This window comes from Gossypium hirsutum, chromosome D07 (genome assembly GCF_007990345.1).
Source record: "Gossypium hirsutum isolate 1008001.06 chromosome D07, Gossypium_hirsutum_v2.1, whole genome shotgun sequence".
In the NCBI taxonomy this organism is placed as follows: domain Eukaryota; kingdom Viridiplantae; phylum Streptophyta; class Magnoliopsida; order Malvales; family Malvaceae; genus Gossypium; species Gossypium hirsutum.
Window position 1 is genome coordinate 23,822,196 of NC_053443.1, and position 21,367 is coordinate 23,843,562.

Sequence of the window (21,367 nt, forward strand, 5' to 3'; positions counted from 1 at the left end):
TTCCATGAATGATTTAGGTGTGTTTGTGAATTTAATTTATGTATTCTTGAGTTTTATAGTTAGATATAAGTATTTTGTTAAGTGATTTTTAGTAATTTTAATGTTTAGGTATTAATTTGTTTAAATAGTAAAATTCAATAAAATAGTGTGAAATGATGAGAAGTATGGGTTATAATGGACCCCCTAGGAAAATCGGCTACCATGATTTTTCATTAATTATGGTTAATTTGCGAGTTTCGAGTTTAGGGACTAAATTGCATAAAATGTAAAATGTTGTGGTAATTTTGTAAAATGATGTTGGAAGGACTCAGTTGTATAAAACTATTTATTTGAGTGCTGTAATTGTATTAATTGAATGAAATTACTATTTAGATCAAGAAACGGGCTAATCGGATGTAAATTGAGAAAAAAACCTAAAGTATAGGACTAGTCGTCAGATTTGTTTTCGTAACCATTTTAGTTAAGGTAAGTTCATAACTTAGTTAAATCAATTAGTTGTTATTTCGGTTATTTAATATCCATTTGTGTATATATGAATTGAGTTCGTTGGCTTAAAGGAAATGATTAAGACCATAGTTAAAAGATACTATGACACTATATCGGAAATAAATAAGACCATAGTTGAAAGACACTATGGCACCATACCAGAAACAAGTAAGACCATAGCTGAAAGACGTTATGGCATCATAATTCTAATGAGTAAAACTATAGCTGAAAGACGTCATGGCATCATGAATCAAACGAACAAAACCATAGTTGAAAGACGCTATGGAAACACAACACAAAATGAATAAGACCATGGTTAAAAGACAATATGGCATCAAGTCGAGAATAAATAAAACCATGGTTGAAAGACACCATGACATCCTTCAACCATTTGTTATTCAGGTAACATGCTTCGGGTGAGATATGTATCATAAGTATGAATATGAGATGAATGTTTTGACTAGTATAGTTTGCTAATGAATATTAATGCCTTGGAATGATTATATGTTTCATATATCTATAAATATGTTAACTAGTTATGTTTGTGGTGTGTTTTAGGGAATTAAATGGTTATATAAGTATTTTCTGAGTATCCGATATTATTTAATTTGGTTCAACGGGTAATAAAGACTTAAAAGAGTGAGTAATTATATGAAATGTCATGTGGTTATGAAAGGTGAAATGGAAGATACTGGTATAATGCTTTGATTTGGATGAGTTATGCAAATTGGTAATGTGATGAATGAAAGATGTATTTGCTATGTTACTATTATATGTTTTATGACATGATAAGGTTATATGTTACCTTGTTGAGCTCACTAAATTGTGGGATTTGTGATGTGTATAGGATTTAATAAATTCATGAACTTGATAATGGTATTATTCATCAAACATATATGATTTGAGTCTATAAGGTAAGTTTACGTTTAAGTTATATACGTGCTTACTAAGCACTAGTCGCTAGTTAGTTGTTTTCTCTGTTTTGTAAATTATCGGTTGGAATCTTATCGGAGCACACTCACACTATTCGTCCATCATTTTGGTAGATTTTGGTCATTTTGTGAAATGGTTATAAATAACATGTAATAGGGATTTTAATGCTATTTTGTCAATATGGTTGGTTGATGTTTATGTCAAGCTCTCTTGTATATATGTTCTTGATGGTTGATTGGTTTGTAAATGTTTATGTACATGTGTTTGGTCACTTTATTTATGGCTTTTTGAGGTAGATGACATATGGTAAAATAGAATGTGAAGGAAATGGCCATTTGGTATATTTTCCATATGTTTAAGATGTGAATTTGTAGCCTTGTAATTAAATTGATTTGGTGTGTGAATTGTGGTGCCAAGTGATGGCATATTGGTTAGGCACATAGGTTGAATGGTTTGGCATGTTTTCGGTATGTTTGAATGTGTTTCAACCATGTGAATGTGTTAGGAAAAGGTTTGGATTGGTGTCCAAGAAAGGGGTGTTGAATTGTCTTGCATTAGGGGTCATTTTGGGAGCACACGGTTGGTGACACGACCGTGTGACTATAAGTTACACGGGCACAATCTGTTACATGGTTTAGCTACACAACCATGTCCCTAAGCCACATGGCTTGGACTGTGTCACACGGCCGTGTGACATCTGTTTCCAAAATTTTCATGTTTTTCTATTTTGTTTCAAGTTGGTCCTTGCTTGATTTCAAACTATTTTTAAGGTCATTTAAGCTCGATTTAAAACATGTATTTGTACTTAAGCTATGGATAATGTTTTGTTATGAATATTTGATATTTATTTTGATAAATAATCTAAAGTGATGCAATATGTATTGTAATACTCTGTAACCCAAATCTAACGACGGAAACGAGTTAGGAGTGTTATACATAGTTAGCCCACTGGCTAGAAGTGTGTTTGTGGTGTGGTGCATGTGTTGGCAAAGATTTGTTCTTACTAGTAGATATGAATCGTAAAATATATAATAAAAATTTAAAGTTGATTAATTATATGATATGACACACAACCAAATTTCAATAGATCCATGTATCAAAAAATTAGACTTCCATTATGGAATGATTTCATATTTTTATAGCCTTTAGTTTCAAATACTATATAACATATACGATAACATATATGATTTGAGTAAAGATCACATAAAATTTAAAAAAGTAAAGTATAGAAATGATCATAAAAATAATGTTTGCATTCTATTTTGATCATTAAATTATACAAAATTAAATATTTTAGTCATGTTAACAATCGTTTGAAATTTGATAGAAGTGCTAATGCACACTTTTTTTTATTGTTCTAATAACAAATTTAGTTGTTGAATTTTTTTTTTATATTTAGGATTAAATTGATAAAATGTGTAAATATTAGAGGACTAAATTTATTATTAAACCAATAAAAAGGTCTACTTTAGCACTTTCGTCAAATTTCAAACATTAACATTTGGTGATTAAAATATTTGATTTTGTATAATTTAGTAAAAAAATAAAATAAATAAATAAAAGTCTAATGAACAGATTAGAATGTCATTTCTATACTTCACTCATTTAAAAATGTATGGAGAATATAGGGATGTGCAAATTTCAGGTAAAACCGAATTAATTCGGTTAACCGATTGAATTCGGTTAATCGATCGGTTAACCGAATTAATTTGGTCGAGGGTCGGTTAATAATTTTTTAGAAATTTGGTTAACAATTAATTCGATTCGAAATCGGTCGGTTAACTGAATTAACCGAATTTAATAAATAATATTATAATATATAAGTATTCGGTCGGTTTAGTTAATTTTTTGAAAATATAAATTAATTAGTCAGTTAAGTTGGTTAATTTTTTATATGTTATATACTTGTTTTAACCAAAAATAAAAATATATATAAATTTCGGTTAATTCGGTTAACCTACTGAATTAACTGAAAAAATTTGGTTCGGTTAATTTTTTTTGAAAAAATTTCGGTTTAGTTAACGGTTAAAGGTTTAAAAAGGTCAGTTAATTCGGTTAATGGTAATTCGGGTCGATTAACTAGTCGGTTAACCGATTGAACACCCTAGAAGAACATGCAAAGAAATATAGTATATATATATATCAGATCATATAGAGGAACATTGAACCAAAAAAAAACCATAAAGAGGAATCATTCATTAAAGCAGCATAACAAATTGGAAAAAGTGGGGTTGAAACTTGAAAACGCTTCATCCATCTCGATTCCCACATGAATCACACATAATTAGGGGCGAGTTTATAGGGGTGGGCACTGGACAGGGGCTTCCCACATATTCTCCCAGTTTTTTTTATAAATTTTTAAATAAGTTATCATTATACCATAACCTCTCCTCAACCCATAAATAGGAAGATATTGCACTCAAACCCAGTTCTCTTGTATTGACAACAATACTCATGCTAATCGAGCTAAAACTCAATTACCAAATAATATATAAAATTTTAATTTAACATTTCTTTTTTTAAAATAATTTAATATGATAAACTTAATAATGTGTTTTATCAATCATATTATTTACATTCTTTAATGTATGCAATCCTATTTTTTTATAATACAGATTAATTCTATAACTATTTTTATTAGTTTAGTTTAGTTAGAGTATAATCTTTTTTAACATTAAAACTTTAATTCTTATTAAAATTTTACAAAAAATGACTTACAAAGTTAACTAGAAAATTAATATCATTTACATATTTTTATATTTAAAAGTGATATTGGTGAAAAAATTATATAAAAATAACACCAAAATTAAAATTAATTGAATCCACTCAAAAGAATTTTACCACAGATTTTTTTAAAATTATAGTTTAAGATATTTACTTTAAAATAAATATAAAATTATTAAAAAAACATAACATACTTTTACCATAAAGTTTAGATATATTTGATTAACTCGCGTGAAATCAATTATAAACTTTAAAATTTATTTACAGTATGTCCCAACCTAATAACTTATATTTACTGCCGTAAATCCCCATTTTCTGTACACAATTAACTTTATCAAGCCAATTCAATAAAAATTAAAATTAAAATTAAAATTAAAGGTCCCTCAATAAAGAATCTAAAAATCTGTTTTGAAGTTGCGAGTTGCGACTACATAAAACGTGGAGAGGAGAAAGTTGCCAAAATTAAAGCACAGATCTCCCTCTACGGAAAAACTAACCGACAGCTCTACGCGTTTATTCTCACGTGCCATCATCTCCCATCAAGCATGTCTAATTTACACGTGTCACCTACACAGATTCCCCCGCTCCCCTATAAAACGGAAACCCAAACCTGAGGGGTCTCTAACGTCAAAACAGACAGTATCCTAAGATATCGAGCCATCCCCCAAATCTAATAGTCAGTTTTTACACGATGGCGGAGTTGTTGGACAAGGCGAAGAACTTTGTGGCCGATAAGGTGGCCAATATGAAGAAGCCTGAGGCTAGCATCACGGATGTTGATCTGAGCCATGTAGGCCGTGACGGCATCCAGTATGACGCTAAAGTCTCCGTCACCAACCCCTATAGCGCTCCTATCCCCATCTGCGAGATCTCTTACACTCTCAAAAGTGCTGGCAGGTTTGATCCCCCTCCTCTCCTCTCCGCTTATCATCAATCTTCTGTTCACTATTCCTTTTCGTTTTCTTTTATAAATATTTGATTTCTGGGATTCGTTTTTGAAGTTGCACCATGGGATATGGTTTATTCATTCATGTTTGACACATTTTTCTATTCATACTGATCTGTTTAAATGGCTTTGGGGTTTGAAATCTGAAAAGAAAAAACAACACAAGAATTATAATGGCGCTTTTGACAGATTCTTCCTAGCGGATATTCCAATAATGGACCGCTTAGACATTGGAAATTGGGATTATGCTGGGCGTTTGATTTAGTTATTGATGATTTGTGAAATTGCGACAGGGTGATTGCATCGGGGAAAGTACCAGACCCGGGTTCACTGAAGGCAAGCGACTCGACGATGTTGGACGTTGCAGTGAAGGTACCGCATAGCGTATTGGTAAGCTTGATAAAGGACATCGGTGCAGACTGGGATATTGACTATGAATTGGAAGTGGGACTCACCGTGGATCTTCCTCTCTTTGGAGACCTGACCATCCCTCTCTCTCAGAAAGGAGAGATCAAGCTGCCTACTTTCAAAGACCTCTTCTTTTGACTTCTATTCATCCCTCATGTATTCTTTCTTTTCTGAAACTTGAATTGTATGTTAAAAATACGATATGTGCTTTAAGTTGAATAAATTGTTTTTACCGATCCGAGGTAATTTTAGATCTTTTTTTTTTAATAAAGTTTTTGAGTTTACCTTTGATCAAAAGAGAAGGCATATAATCATGAGATCCTTTAATTATGAGTTTAGAGGTTCATTAAAATAGAACACATTTCATTACCATCACGGTGGACACCTTCAACATGAACTTCCTTTCTCAGATGGGATAAAGTGATGACTTTCCCTCAACTGAAGTAACATCTCCACCGTCGATGAAATGGCTTGGTTCAGTTCGAGGTAAACTATCAAGATTTGTAACATGGTCAAAATACAAAATTAAATATACTAAAAACTTATTTCTAAGACCTAAAGTCGTCCGGGGATGTAGCTCAGATGGTAGAGCGCTCGCTTAGCATGCGAGAGGTACGGGGATCGATACCCCGCATCTCCATTCGCTCTGTTTTATTTTTGAGTATTCATTCAACTTACGGGGATGGTTGGGTTTTTGTTCATTCCAATTTATAGGGTTTGTAGAATAATATCAAATTTAAATATATCATCAATTTAATTTTAAATATTATAGAAAGTAAATGATGTAGGATTATAATTTTGTACCATTTTTTAATTTATTAAATAATATATTTTATAATTTCAAAATTTTCAAAAATACATATTTGTGCTAATTAAATGCGGATTAGTTTAATTTATATTAAAAGTTTACTCTATCCCAAATCACATGTGCATTCATTATCACGGGATATTCCAATATCAGCATTTAGTCATTTGAGGAGCTTTTATTAATTTTAGTTTTAATAGAAGTAGAAAATAAGATATATATTTTTTATTTTGTTATTATATCCATGTATTACTTATTCTTATAAAATATCATTCAAAATAGAATGATTTGAGAAAGGATATAATGAAATTCTTTGATTGGTTTTTTTCGGAAAGAGAAATAATCCGTTTTCTTTGACCTATGGGTCCAACAAAAACAAATCACTACACAATTAACAATTCAAATTAAATTAATATTTTTTACTATTTAGATATTCAAATTGACTAAAAATCTAATTTAATAATTTAAATAGTACCTTAATTTATTTAATTGAATGAAATATTAATATTAAATTAATTCAATAGAATAGACTTTAGTTTTGAAATTTTAATTAATGAAAAATATAAAAGTTGAATTAATACATAAAACTATTAAAATAATATACAAATTATATATATATAACACAATAGCTATTTGATGTTTCAATATAAGGAAATATTCCTATGTAACATATTTAGGATATGTTGTTTGTCAGTAGGGGTGTTCAAATTTCGGTCAAAATCAAATTAACCGATCAAATCGAACTAATTCGGTTAATCGGTTAGTTAACTGATCTAATGATTTTTTGAAAGTTTGGCTATTGGTTAATTTGGTTTGAAATCGAATAATTAACCGGAATAACTGAACTTTCAAAAAACCAATATTATATATTACCAATTAGGTTAATTTTGGTTAATTCGGTTAAATGAACATTACCAATTTATTTTTTGATATGTTTTATATTTATTTTAACAAAAAAACAAAAAATAAAAATTTCGGTTAACCGACTGAATTAACCGAAATAGTTCGGTTCGTTTAATTTGTTTTGAAAAAATTTCGGTTAATGGTTAAGAGTTTAAAATTTTTGGTTAATTCGAGTAATACTGGTTCGGTTGAATTAATTGATCGGTTAATCGATTGAATCAATACATGTGTAATTATTAATTAATTAAGAATTTAGAATAATTTAATAAATATGATTATATAACATTCCGTATCAATATAAATAATTTCATGAATCAAAGGAAGCAATAGGGTTCATTCAAAGTAAATAATTTATTACCTTAAATTTAAACATATGATTTACAATATTATTACCATATATAAAGATATGAAAATACTAAAATGAAATCAATTTAAACATGGAAAAATAAAACTAAAAAAGGTATAAAAAATCAATTTAAGTTTGTCAATATTTTTAGTTAAATATAAAGTAAATTAAATTAAAAAGGTATCTGATCTCATTTCTAAAACATTAATTTAAAACTAAAAGAATTAACAATTTGAATGAAACTCTTATAACAAGTTTCTCAATTACATTGTTTAGACCCATCCTTCTGTAATACTACTTACAAAACCATCACTAACATTCATCCACTACTGTACAACCTCATCTCCCCAATTTTGGTGACAAAAATTTCAAAGAATATGAACGAAACTCAAACAAAAAATGAAGAAATAGGATAAGGCTCCAAAATGTTGGTTTATAATAGAATAATTTTTTGTATATTTTCTAAATAAAATCTTACTCTCTTATTTATATGAATTTTCATGTCTCTTCATAAAGAAATATTACAATAATTGTCTTTTTTGAATAATCACATATATAAGAGACATAATCATTCATCTAATATTATTTGAATAGTTATAATTTTTTGTCAAAAATCAAGTCATATAACTATTTACCAATAAACAAAAGATATAACTTTTGATTAATTACATGTCACACTCGGTTTTCATTAAGGTTTGAAAAATTAATGAAGGTTCGGGAGTAAATTGAAACAGATAGTGTAACACCCCTAACCTATCTCCATCGTCGAATTAGGGTTACGAAGCATTACCGAACAATTAGAAACATTTAACACCACAATATTTAAGTAAATTAAGCATATCGTAATCCATTCAATCACATGCATTCCGACCCTAAATCAAGCCCTCGAGGCCCTAAAAATAACTTTGAGACACTTCGGGACTAATCTGAAATAAATCAAAAGTTTTAAGAAAAAGATGCAAAAATTGAAAAACAGGGGTCACATGGCCGTGTGTCCAGGCCGAGTGACATCGCCCTAGGCCATGTAACTTTCAAACAAGGGACACACGACCGTGTCCCAGCCCGTGTCCTCACCTGTGCAACTCACTGAGATGCCCCACACGCCTGTGTGGTAGGCCGTGTAACTCATTGACTTGAACCTTAAGAAACTCCTAGACGACACACGACCGTGTCGCCAGGCCATGTAACAGCCCATGTCCTAGGCCGTGTGAACCCAAAATTTACCTAAAATCAAGCCATTTCAAAACCAATTCCTATCTAGCCATTCATACCATTTGGGCACACCTTCAAGAGGTTCAAATATCATCCAAACATACTTAAACATGCCATTTCAAACAACCTAAAGCACCTAACCAATATGTCATTCAAAGGCACCACAATTGTACGAAAATTTCAACCATCAAAACATACCAATATTGTCTCAATTCATGCATGATAACCTAGTTCAATTATGTGCCAATTATGCCATAAATGACCATTTCCAAACTATCATCAACATACCAAGAGTATCTTATTTACAAGCATTTTAAAGTACCAAAATGACATAACTTAGTGAAGTGTTAAGGTTCACCAAACCAAATACAAACTTCAAAACATATATATATACCAAAACACCAATAACATATTCACAAGATACTACTACAAAACATCCTATACAACAATCTATAATCAAAAGATTTTAATCAACTAATACCCCCTAGGTACATGCCAAAAACACAAAAGAGAATATCACCGACGTTGAGTACGAGATTCTTGTAAGATGCTGAGTCCAAATCTACTATTTACCTAACCTGAAAACATGAAAACTGATCCAAATCTACTATCTACTATAATTTTACTTAAAATTTTAAACCGTATAAAAAATTAATTCAATAAATAGCGAAATTCATAACTATGAAAATTGTTGTTATAAAAATTTAAAATAAAATATAAAAAATCGAATCTTATAACGAGTAAAACTTTAAGGCCATGTTTGGTTCACTGTAATGGAATAGAGCTGTAATTGAATAGAGCTGTAATGGAATAGAACTGTAATAGTAATTCAATTGTTTGGTTGAATGGAATGAAATAGAACTGTAATAGTATTCTTGTGTTTGGTTGAATGGAATGGAATAGAACTGTAATAGTATTCTTGTGTTTGGTTAGCATGAGAAAAAAACTAAAATGACTAGAATACCCTTAGCAGAATTTTTTTTAGGTAGATGATTATTGTTATTGTTATTAAATTTTAATAAGATTATTAATATAAATAATAAATAATTTAATCATATTTTAACATAGTTATTATTAAATATAATTTAATAAAAATATATAATTTAATAAAAATTTTAATATAATTATTCTTATATAAATTTACTAAAATCATTGTACAAGCCCAAATATGCCCGGGCCCAAACTAATAAATAGGCCCAAACCATTAAACAAGCCCAAACTATCTCAAGCCCGAAATCAACAAGCATCAGGAAACCCTAGTGACGGCCTCCAGCATTCCATCCGCCGCACGACTCGGGGCCAGGCTCCCTCTCCGCGTAAGTTGTGCCTTCATGTACGTACGCACACCTCAACAACCACCGAACCTGCGGAAAAGAGGCGCATAGCACAGCAAATAGCAGAATAATAGCAAAAACAGAACCAAGGTTGAGGGATAGATTTTTTTTCCCTGTTATTTTTGTTCGGCTATAAAGGCCGTTATCGAATTTGTAAAAAGGGGGGATTTTTTTCAAGGGAAAAGGACACGAAAGAGAGAAAAAGAAAATAGATACAGAAATTTTTCGAATAAAAAAAGGTGTTCTTCCATTTTTCATTATTCTTAGTTTCGTTTTGTAATTTTTTCTGTTTTGTATTTTATTTTTCATTTAAAATAAAAGGAAAGGAGAAAAGGACTTACCTTTTAGCCGAAACCGTCGAATCAGTTCCCCTCCGCCGCGAACGGAGGCTGGGACGGCATTGGGCCGTGGGATGCCCTTGACCGGCGGCGGCGGCGTGATGCTGAAACACTAGCAGAGGGTTTCTTTGCTATTTAGAGTGGAAAGAGTTAAAATGAATTTTGAAGGGAAAATTTTAGATTTTATAACTCCTGCAAAACGATGCCGTATGGGGGCCATGACCCGCGCGGTGACCCGACCCCGGTCCCACGATCCGCACATTTCTTTAAAATGGGCCAATTGCACGTTTGGTGCTCTATTTTATGAGGGGTGTTTAAATCAGTCTTTTTATTTCTTTAAAATTTGGCCATATGTTTGAGTACTGTTTCAATTTGGTCCATGTTGCTGCGCAGCGTTTGGGAGATTTGGGTAAATTACCCTTTCGATCCTCCTACTGTTGCGCGCATCTTAATTTGGTCTTTTTTTTTAATTTCCATCTTTAAATTTGATTTCAAAACTTCGTTTATTTTTAATTTAATCCTTAATTTGTTGTTTTAGTTTTTTTATATTATTATTATTATTATTATTATTATTATTATTATTATTATTACCCTTACTATATAGATATACATATTCGCATATTCTCTGCAATAATATGTACATACATTTTTTTTTAAAAACGATTTTTATAAACACATGCACCTTACATATATATTTTTTATTCTTATTCTATTTGCATAACTTTTATATACTTTTATATGCATTTATATTTTATATAGATATACATTATTGTAGCATATTTATTTCCTATATCTTATAATTTAAAGCATACATGCATTTTCTATAATATATACGTACATATTTTTCTTTATTATTTTATATACATATTGTACATATTTTTATATTTTTACTTTATTTTCACAATTCTCATGTACATATATACATGCATTTTTTTGAGTGATATATTCCGCCCCATCCTTTTATCCTTGTGTATGTGTGATAAATACGTGCGTACACATATATTTCAAATTTACTTGTATATTGTACTTGTATATATATATTTGTAAATATTTGTTCATATATATTTTAAATTAAAATTTTTGTTTCATATTAATATACATTAACTTTTAACATACCTTTTGGGAAATATATTTTGGTTTTGTCAGTATATCAAAATCATTTTTTCTCGATTCAAAGTTTTTTTGAATAAAAGCAATATTCAAAGTTTGGGATTTTCGAGAAAATTGAGCCCTAACGTATTGAGTTCCGATTTTCTTTGATGATCTTAAATAACCGAGGATATTCTTTATTCAAAATGCATGAGTATAAAAATTAGTTTTGGGAACTTAACTTGTTGTGTCCTAACGTATTAGGTGTGACATTTTATTTTCTCAAAATGAAGATTTTCAGATAAAATAAAGTGATATTCAAAGTTCGAGGATTATGAAGAATTCTACCCCTAACGTATTGGGACTCGATTTCTTTACATGACTTGAGCAATTAATTATCCTTTTTTCATATTTCATCATTTGAGTTGATTTTGAAATCTTTTTAACCTTCGACACTAAGACATTAAATGATCAATTTGGTACCGATTTTGGGCATTACGAGGGTGCTAACCATTCCTCGTGTGTAACTGACTCCCGAACTCTTTTCTCAAAATTCGTAGACCAAAATAATTTTTAAGGTGAGCCGATCACACCTTAATAAAGGATCGGTGGAGACTCCAGTTTTATTTTTAAAGTCGACAACTAAAATTTTTGTTTTCAAAAAACAGTTTCAACAGCTTGGCGACTCCGCTGGGGACCTTAGAGAGCCGAGCCATGACTTGGTTATATTTTGTCTTTGTGTTGAAAATTAAAGGTTTTTTTAAATCATGATTTCCTTTCTCATTTATTGGTTTTTATCGTGGTTCATTTCCATGGTTGAACCAAGTCGGTTGATCTATAATTGCATTTTGCATTACATGGTCCGTTTTACCCCTTTAAGTGGGTGCGAGAAACTAGTCCTTCGTGAGGTTTTCACCTCCGTGCAGGGTAGTGGACCGCTTCCGGGATACATCCGTACTTATGTCTTCGTGAGATTTTCATCTCCATGCAGCCATAGGGAAATGTATCCCCCTGAACTGAACTCGATCCACATGAGCCTATAATGGGTGAGGATCGAGGAATTTGCTGGTTCGGGTACCCTTACTCTAGAAACTAAGCCTCATATAGTGAGCTTTAGGAACTTGCCCTAGGTAGAGCTATACCAAGCCCTAGTGGATTCCTGAATAAATGTTCTTGTTATTTCATGTTTGTATTGGATTATATCTTTTTTCGTGTGATACTGACTTGGGTTTATTTGTTTTGATTGCATGACATCATGATTGCATTGCATTTGCATCTTAGAAAAGAGATGTTGATTTGAGTTCGATTATTAGATTAGAAAGCTTGTTATGGAATACGGGTTTCTTGATAATGTGGAAGATAATACGGAGGTCCGAAGAAAATATGGCATGAAAAGCCTAACAAGAGGAGTATACGACTTTGTTGCATGACCTGAGGATCCAAATTGTCAAAGTTTATTCAAAAGTCATCAAAGGTCCCAATCTCATAAAGAAGCTAATGAACGTGAATGAGCAAGGATTTAAGACCTAGATCAAACAAAAATGAGATCAAATTCGTGAGATGTATCTTAATATCTGAAGGGTCAATGTCTTCACTTGGAGAATGAGGGTAAAGCCGTATATATATGTCAACTTTATGTAAAGAGATTTGTTTTCTAGTAAAGTTTTCTAGTAAAAAATTGAACATGAATCAACGTCTCTTTTCGCATTCATTTCATGCATTTGCATTTCATTACATCATATGCATTAGACACCGTTAAATGGTCCTAGTTAGTTAAAACCATTGCTCAGTTAACCTGGAAACCAACCAACCAACCAAACACCTTTACGGTACTCGAGCAAAGATTAAGGACATGGATCAGAGATTGGAAAAACTCGAACAGTGTCAGAAGGAGATGCAAGAACGACTTCAGCTACAGGTGCATGAGCGATTAGATAAGATGCAACAGGATATGTCTCAAAAGATGTGAGAATCCCAAGATGATATGATGGCGAAGCTAACCAAACTATTAACTGGAGGAGGTGATAAGGGAAAGGGTCCCACGGCTGATGTCGATGAACCTCTCTATCCTCCAGGCTTTACTCCTCCACATGTTCGAACTCAAGCTGAATATCCGCACAAACCCATTGTTACAATCAGGCCTCAGCAGTCCTAGGCCAGTGCTTCGAACTTTCAAGCTAGATTGGGCTCTAACCCCGAAAACTACCATGTTAACTCTGTCATTCCTGACTTCGATGAAGTGGCTGAAAAGGAAAGAATAAAGGAGGAGTTACCAAAGCAGCTAGAGGAAAGGTGCAAATGGCTCGAGGAGAAATTTAGGGCGATGGAAGTTACTGAAAGCTGTCGTGGGATTGACGCTAAAGAGCTGAGCTTAGTTCCTGATTTGGTACTCCCTCATAAGTTTAAGATGCCAGAATTCGAGAAGTGCAATGGGACGACTTGCCCAGAGGCTCATATCACCATGTTCTGCAGGCGAATGGCTGGATACGTTAACAATGACCAGTTACTAATACACTGTTTCCAAGATAGCCTAGTAGGGGCAGCATCTAAGTGGTACAATCAGTTGAGCCGTACCACGATTGGTTCATGGAGGGACTTGGCACAAGCATTCATGAAACAGCATAGCCATGTGACAGACATGGCTCTTGATAGAATTACTCTTCAAAATATGGAGAAGAAGCTGAACGAAAGCTTTAGGCAGTACGCGCAAAGATGGAGGGAAATCGCTGTCCAAGTTCAACCACCGCTCTTAGAGAAAGAAATGACGATACTTTTTATAAATACATTGAAAGCCCCGTTCATCACACATATGTTAGGAAGTGCCACAAAAGCTTTTCTAACATAGTCATGAATGGTGAAATGATTGAAAGCGCCATAAAGAGCGGGAAAATTAATGCAGATAAGAGTAACAAGAGGTCAATCTTAAGGAAAAGAGAAAATGAGGTAAACAACACGGGCTACTCTAAATCAGTTACTGTGAGTCAGCCGAGAAAGGTGGTTGGTAATCAACAAAATTCATCGAGGCAAGATTCTGGCATGGAGGCTAAGAAGTTCCAGTTTACATCAATCCCAGTACTGTATAAAGAACTGTATCAAAATTTGTTTGATGCACATGTGGTTTTCCCTTTTCCTTTGAATCCTCTACAACCTCCGTATCCCAAATGGTATGATGCAAACGCACAATGTGACTACCATGCGAGAATTATAGGACACTCGATTGAGAATTGCACTACCTTCAAGAAACTAGTTGAAAGACTCATCAACATGGGTGTTGTCAAGTTTGGTGACTCATCAAGTGCAGAAAATCTGTTACCAAATCATGATTGATGATGAAGAGAATGCAATGAATGAAGAAGTGGTGAAAAATTAGAAGGGTCCTTATTAGATATTCACCTAGGAGGTGTTATAAACAATGGGACTGCAGAGGAGACCCCTATATTATTTAGAGTTTGATAGAGTAATGTTCAGAACACAATTGTTGCTTTTAGTCTAGAAGCAATAAGAACTTCTTTATGAAATAGGCTCATGTCTGAACATTATTATTTTAATAAAATACATCATTGCAATTATCTTTGAGCAAATGTTCTTTCATTATTTATGATTCTTTCATTCTTTTGGATTTTTCTATCAAACCATTCATTCATTCATTCATATTATTCTTTGTATAGCACCTACAATAGGTACTCGGATATCAATGACATGAGTGACGCTGCTACAGACTTAGAATCTCCTTTTGAGTGAGACATGTGTTTAGAGGGATCTTACAACTTTGAAGATGACATGGATTGTAGCTTATCTCCAGACTTATTGAGGATGGTAGAATAAGAGGATAGACAGATCCTACCTCACAAAGAATCATTAAAAGTTGTGAGCTTGGTGAAGATTGAAATTGATATGACCTCAAAGACAAAGCAAGACATTGTTGAGTTACTTCAAGAATTCAAAAATGTCTACGCATGGTCATACCAGTATATGCCCAGGTTAAGCACTATCATTGCAATCTGAACAACAGCACGATATCAGAAATTTACAGTATGTTCAAGATTAATATCTACCGCAGCAGTACCTCTCTCTTTAACTTATCACGATTTTTTCTATTGAAGTTGAAATTCTTTCTCTCCGGGTATTGGCTGAGCAGGTTGGATGAAGCAGAACAGATCCAATCGCAATGTGATCAATTGAACTTGATAGAAGGAAGAAGACTAAAAGTTATTCATCATGGTCAAATGTACCAGAAATGAATGATGCGAGCCTACAACAAAAGGTTCATCCTAGAGAATTCCACGAGGGTGACCAAATGTTGTAGATCCTCCCTCTACAAAAAATATCTTGGAGGGAAGCGTATGCCAAATTGAGATAAACCTTATGATTATAGAGGCGATTTTTTTTCCAAAGGAGCTTTGATTTTGAGTGAGATGGATGATAAACCTGCAAAGTCCTGTAAATTCAGATTTAGTCAGAAAATACTCCGCTTAAAGAAGGAGATGACCAAGGTAAAAACCCGCAAGTTTGAGCCAAAAAAAGAAGTGATGTGAAAAATGAAAAGATGAAAATGAAAAATGAAAAGGTAAAAATGGAAAGGCTAAGGTGAAAACCAGCAAAGGGCGCATTAGACCAAAGAGGATTTGAGTTGAAAACCCAAAAAAGGGCGACTCAAATGTTGATCAAAATGGCGTTTGAAATTTTTAGAACAGCTCAAAATACTGATCAGAATGGGGGCATGCAGTGGTCTTACTATACCTGAATCAACAGGAAAGGGTAGGTGACATCTTGGGGCATCGACAAAGTACTCCTAAACACATGTTAAACTCAGAATGGTCTTTAAAAAATCTGTACAGAGAAGTTCAAGCTGCGATATCTGGGGCACCTAATCATTATATTATTTTTTGTTATTCTTGGAACACTTCATTCATTTCCAAGATATGCATTCCTAAATCAATTTCTTTGTTATCCATCTTTATTATCTTTGACAACTTATTCATTTCGAGCTATGCTCAGAACCAACTCTATTATTATCCATGATCTTTTTTGCAAGCATGTTGCATTAGAATAATAATTAATGGACTAATAAAACTTTCACAATGGAAGTTTTGCATATTACTCTAGAAGTTTATGAATAATATAGAAACCTCAAACAGGACTATTGTTTAAAACGCACCAGGTTGGAAATCTGATAAAGAAGAGTCTAAATTAAGACTATCCCTTTGAATTTTCTTGTCTAAAGTATTAATTGAACAAAATGGCAAGATGTCGTGTTGGTGACAAAGCTTCAATGAACAAGCAAGCAATGATCATCGAATAATAATAAGAAGTTGTTCTTAGAGAAGATTTCTTCATTTGTGCATGAGCATTTGGTACAACACCCTGGGAATGGTGTAAGAGACCAAAAAGTTTTACATCTTGTATCCTTGAATTGTGATAATAGAGGATTGAGAAAAGGCCAAATCTTTTACTCTTGGGTTACAACGGGAAAAGATGGTACAAATTTTGGCATCCCAGTGGATTAAACTTGGAGGTTTACAGTGGGGGCAATCTGGTCAAGTGCTTATTTGGGTTCGCCAGCCGAGCATAAAGGCGCTATAGTACATTAAGCGATAGGACCTTAATAAACTTGGAGTAATGATATCATTTTCATGACATTCTACATTCATTCAAATGTCATTCATACATGTCTAGTTAGGAGCATTTGATTCATTCTGATCATGACATCCTAATCATTAGGTATAATTAGGTTCATAAATGAATCATACAGGTCATGTTCCCCAGAGAACAGATCGGTGAAAGTATAAAGCCTTATCTCCCTGAGCAACAGTGGAGTAGTAACAGATCTTGTCTTCCCATACTGGTGGCGAAACAGATCGAAGAAAGCAGATATTATCTTCATGTACTGGCGTGAAATAGATCAAAGATAACAGATCTTGCCTTCCCATACTGGTGACGAAACAGATCGAAGAAAGCAGATCTTGTCTTCCCATACTGGTGGCGAAGTAGATCAAAGATAGCAGATCTTATCTTCCCATACTGGTGGTGAAGTAGATCGAAGAAAACAGATCTTGTCTTCATGTACTGGCATGAAGTAGATCAAAGATAACAGATCTTGTCTTCCATACTGGTGGCGAAACAGATCGAAGAAAGCAGATCTTGTCTTCATGTACTAGCGTGAAGTAGATCAAAGATAACAGATCTTGTCTTCCCATACTGGTGGCGAAACAGATAGAAGAAAGCAGATCTTGTCTTCATGTACTGGCGTGAAGTTGATCAAAGGTAACAGATCTTATCTTTCCATACTGGTGGCGAAGTAGATCGAAAGAAAGCAAATCTTGTCTTCATGTACTGGCATGAAGTAGATCAAAGATAACAGATCTTGCCTTCCCATACTGGTGGTGAAGCAGATCGAAGGAAAAAGTAAAGCTTGTCTTCATGTATTGGTGTGAAGTAGATCAAAGACAACAGATCTTGTCTCCCCATACTGGTGGTGGAGTAGATCGAAGAGAACAGATCTTGTCTTCATGTATTGGCGTAAAGTAGATCGAAGATTACAGATCTTATCTCCCTAAACAGTAGTGGAGCAGATCGAAGATGGTAGATTTTACCTCCCTAAGGTTACAGTGGAGTACATTGAAGCCAGTAATTCTATCTCCCTGGGCAGCAGTGGAATAGATTAAAGATTACAGATCTTATCTCCCTAAGCAGTAGTGGAGCAGATCAAGGATGGCAGATTTTACCTCCCTGAGGTTACAGTGGAGTACATTGAAGCCAATAATTCTATCTCCCTGGGCAGCAGTGGAATAGATTGAAGATTACAGATCTTATCTCCCTAAGCAGTAATGGAGCAGATCAAGGATGTCAGATTTTACCTCCCTGAGGTTACAGTGGAGTACATTGAAGCCAGTAATTCTATCTCCCTGGGCAGCAGTGGAATAGATCAAAGATTACAGATTCTATCTCCCTGGGCAGCAGTGGAATAGATTAAAGATTACAGATCTTATCTCCCTAAGCAGTAGTGGAGCAGATCAAAGATGGCAGATTTTACCTCCCTGAGGTTACAGTGGAGTACATTGAAGCCAGTAATTCTATCTCCCTGGGCAGCAGTGGAATAGATTGAAGATTACAGATATTATCTCCCTAAGCAGTAGTGGAGCAGATCAAGGATGACAGATTTTACCTCCCTGAGGTTACAGTGGAGTACATTGAAGCCAGTAATTCTATCTCCCTGGGCAGCAGTGGAATAGATTGAAGATTACAGATCTTATCTCCCTAAGCAGTAGTGGGGCAGACTGAAGATGTCGAATCTTATCTCCCTGAAGTTGCAGTGGAGCAGGTTAAAGATAATAATCCTATCTCCCTGAAGTTGCAGTAGAGCAGATTAAAACCACAGATCTTATCTCTCTGAAGTTGCAGAGGGGGATCGCATCCAGTCTTATCTCCCTAAAGTTGCAGTGGAGCAGACAGAAGAAACCAATCCTATCTCCTTGAAATTGCAATGGAGTGGATTAAAACCGCATATCTCATCTCTCTGAAGTTGCAGCAGAGCAGATCGCATCAGATTTATTTTTAAGTTGTAGTAGAACAAGTTAAAGCTATAAGTCTTATCTCCCTGAAGTTGCAGTGGAACAGATTAAAGATAGCAAATTTTGTTCTTTTTGAGAAGCTACAACATACGAAGCCTATCTCCCTGACATTGCAGTGGAGTGGATTGAAGCACTAGTTCCTATACCTATGAAGAGGCAGTAGGAGGGAATGAAGCTATTTGAAGCCATTTTGCACTGAAGAAATCGAGGCTTAGTAAGACCGGGCACAATTGGGCTTTTTAGTCTTTGCTCTATTCCCGTTACATGACAACGAGCAAAGAGGGGCAGCTGTACAAGCCCAAATATGCCCGGGCCCAAACTAATAAATAGGCCCAAACCATTAAACAAGCCTAAACTATCCCAAGCCCGAAATCAACAAGCATCAGGAAACCCTAGTGACGGCCTCCAGCATTCCATCCACCGCACGACTCGGGGCCAGGCTCCCTCTCTGCGCAAGTTGTACCTCTATGTATGTACGCACACCTCAACAACCACCGAACCTGCGGAAAAGAGGCGCATAGCACAGCAAATAGCAGAATAATAGCAAAAACAGAACCAAGATTGAGGGATAGATTTTTTTCCCTGTTATTTGTGTTCGGCTATAAAGGCCGTTATCGAATCTGTAAAAAGGGGGGATTTTTTTCAAGGGAAAAGGATACGAAAGAGAGAAAAGGAAAATAGATACAGAAATTTTTTGAATAAAAAAAGGTGTTCTTCCATTTTTCATTATTCTTAGTTTCGTTTTGTATTTTTTTCTGTTTTTTATTTTATTTTTCATTTAAAATAAAAGGAAAGGAGAAAAGGACTTACCTTTTAGCCGAAACTGTCGAATCAGTTCCCCTCCGCCGCGAACGGAGGCTGGGACGGCGTTGGGCCGTGGGATGCCCTTGACTGGCGACGGCGGCGTGATGCTGAAACCCTAGCAAAGGGTTTCTCTGCTATTTAGAGTGGAAAGAGTTAAAATGAATTTTGAAGGGAAAATTTTAGATTTTATAACTCCTACAAAACGACGCCGTATGGGGGCCATGACCCGCGCGGTGACCCGACCCGATCCCAGGATCCGCGCATTTCTTTAAAATGGGCCAATTGCACGTTTGGTGCTCTGTTTTATGAGGGGTGTTTAAATCAGTCTTTTTATTTCTTTAAAATTTGGCCATATGTTTGAGTACTGTTTCAATTTGGTCCATGTTGCTGCGCAACGTTTGGGAGATTTGGGTAAATTACCCTTTCGATCCTCCTACTGTTGCGCGCATCTTAATTTGATCTTTTTTTAATTTCCATCTTTAAATTTGGTTTCAAAACTTCGTTTATTTTTAATTTAATCCTTAATTTATTATTTTAGTTTTTTTATATTATTAATTATGTTATATTTATTATTATTATTATTATTATTATTATTATTATTATTATTATTATTATAGTTATTACTATTACCCTTACTATATATATACATATTCGCATATTCTCTGCAATAATATGTACATACATTTTTTTTAAAAACGATTTTTATAAACACATGCACCTTACATATATATTTTTTATTCTTATTCTATTTGCATAACTTTTATATACTTTTATATGCATTTATATTTTATATAGATATACATTATTGTAGCATATTTATTTCCTATATCTTATAATTTAAAGCATACATGCATTTTCTATAATATATACGTACATATTTTTCTTTATTATTTTATATACATATTGTACATATTTTTATATTTTTACTTTATTTTCACAATTCTCATGTACATATATACATGCATTTTTTTGAGTGATATATTCCGCCCCATCCTTTTATCCTTGTGTATGTGTGATAAATACGTGCGTACACATATATTTCAAATTTACTTGTATATTGTACTTGTATATATATATTTGTAAATATTTGTTCATATATGTTTTAAATTAAAGTTTTTGTTTCATATTAATATACATTAACTTTTAACATACTTTTTGGGAAATATATTTTGGTTTTGTCAGTATATCAAAATCATTTTTTCTCGATTCAAAGTTTTTTTGAATAAAAGTAATATTCAAAGTTTGGGATTTTCGAGAAAATTGAGCCCTAACGTATTGAGTTCCGATTTTCTTTGATGATCTTAAATAACCGAGGATATTCTTTATTCAAAATGCATGAGTATAAAAATTATTTTTGGGAACTTAACTTGTTGTGTCCTAACGTATTAGGTGTGACATTTTATTTTCTCAAAATGAAGATTTTCAGATAAAATAAAGTGATATTCAAAGTTCGGGGATTATGAAGAAT

General features: G+C 33.4%; 1 protein-coding gene and 1 non-coding gene across 2 annotated transcripts; both read left to right on the forward strand.

The window, feature by feature from the left end:
• The first annotated feature begins 4,758 nt into the window (after positions 1–4,758).
• On the forward strand, positions 4,759–5,748 carry LOC107954515 (late embryogenesis abundant protein Lea14-A). Its single transcript, XM_016890101.2, has 2 exons — positions 4,759–5,040; positions 5,383–5,748. Exons 1-2 carry the CDS (start codon positions 4,835–4,837, stop codon positions 5,633–5,635), a joined length of 459 nt encoding a protein of 152 aa, XP_016745590.2. The 5' UTR covers positions 4,759–4,834; the 3' UTR covers positions 5,636–5,748.
• Positions 5,749–6,064: 316 nt separating this feature from the next.
• TRNAA-AGC (transfer RNA alanine (anticodon AGC)) lies at positions 6,065–6,137 on the forward strand. The gene has a single exon. It is a non-coding gene; the product is annotated as a tRNA-Ala (tRNA).
• Positions 6,138–21,367: the final 15,230 nt, after the last annotated feature.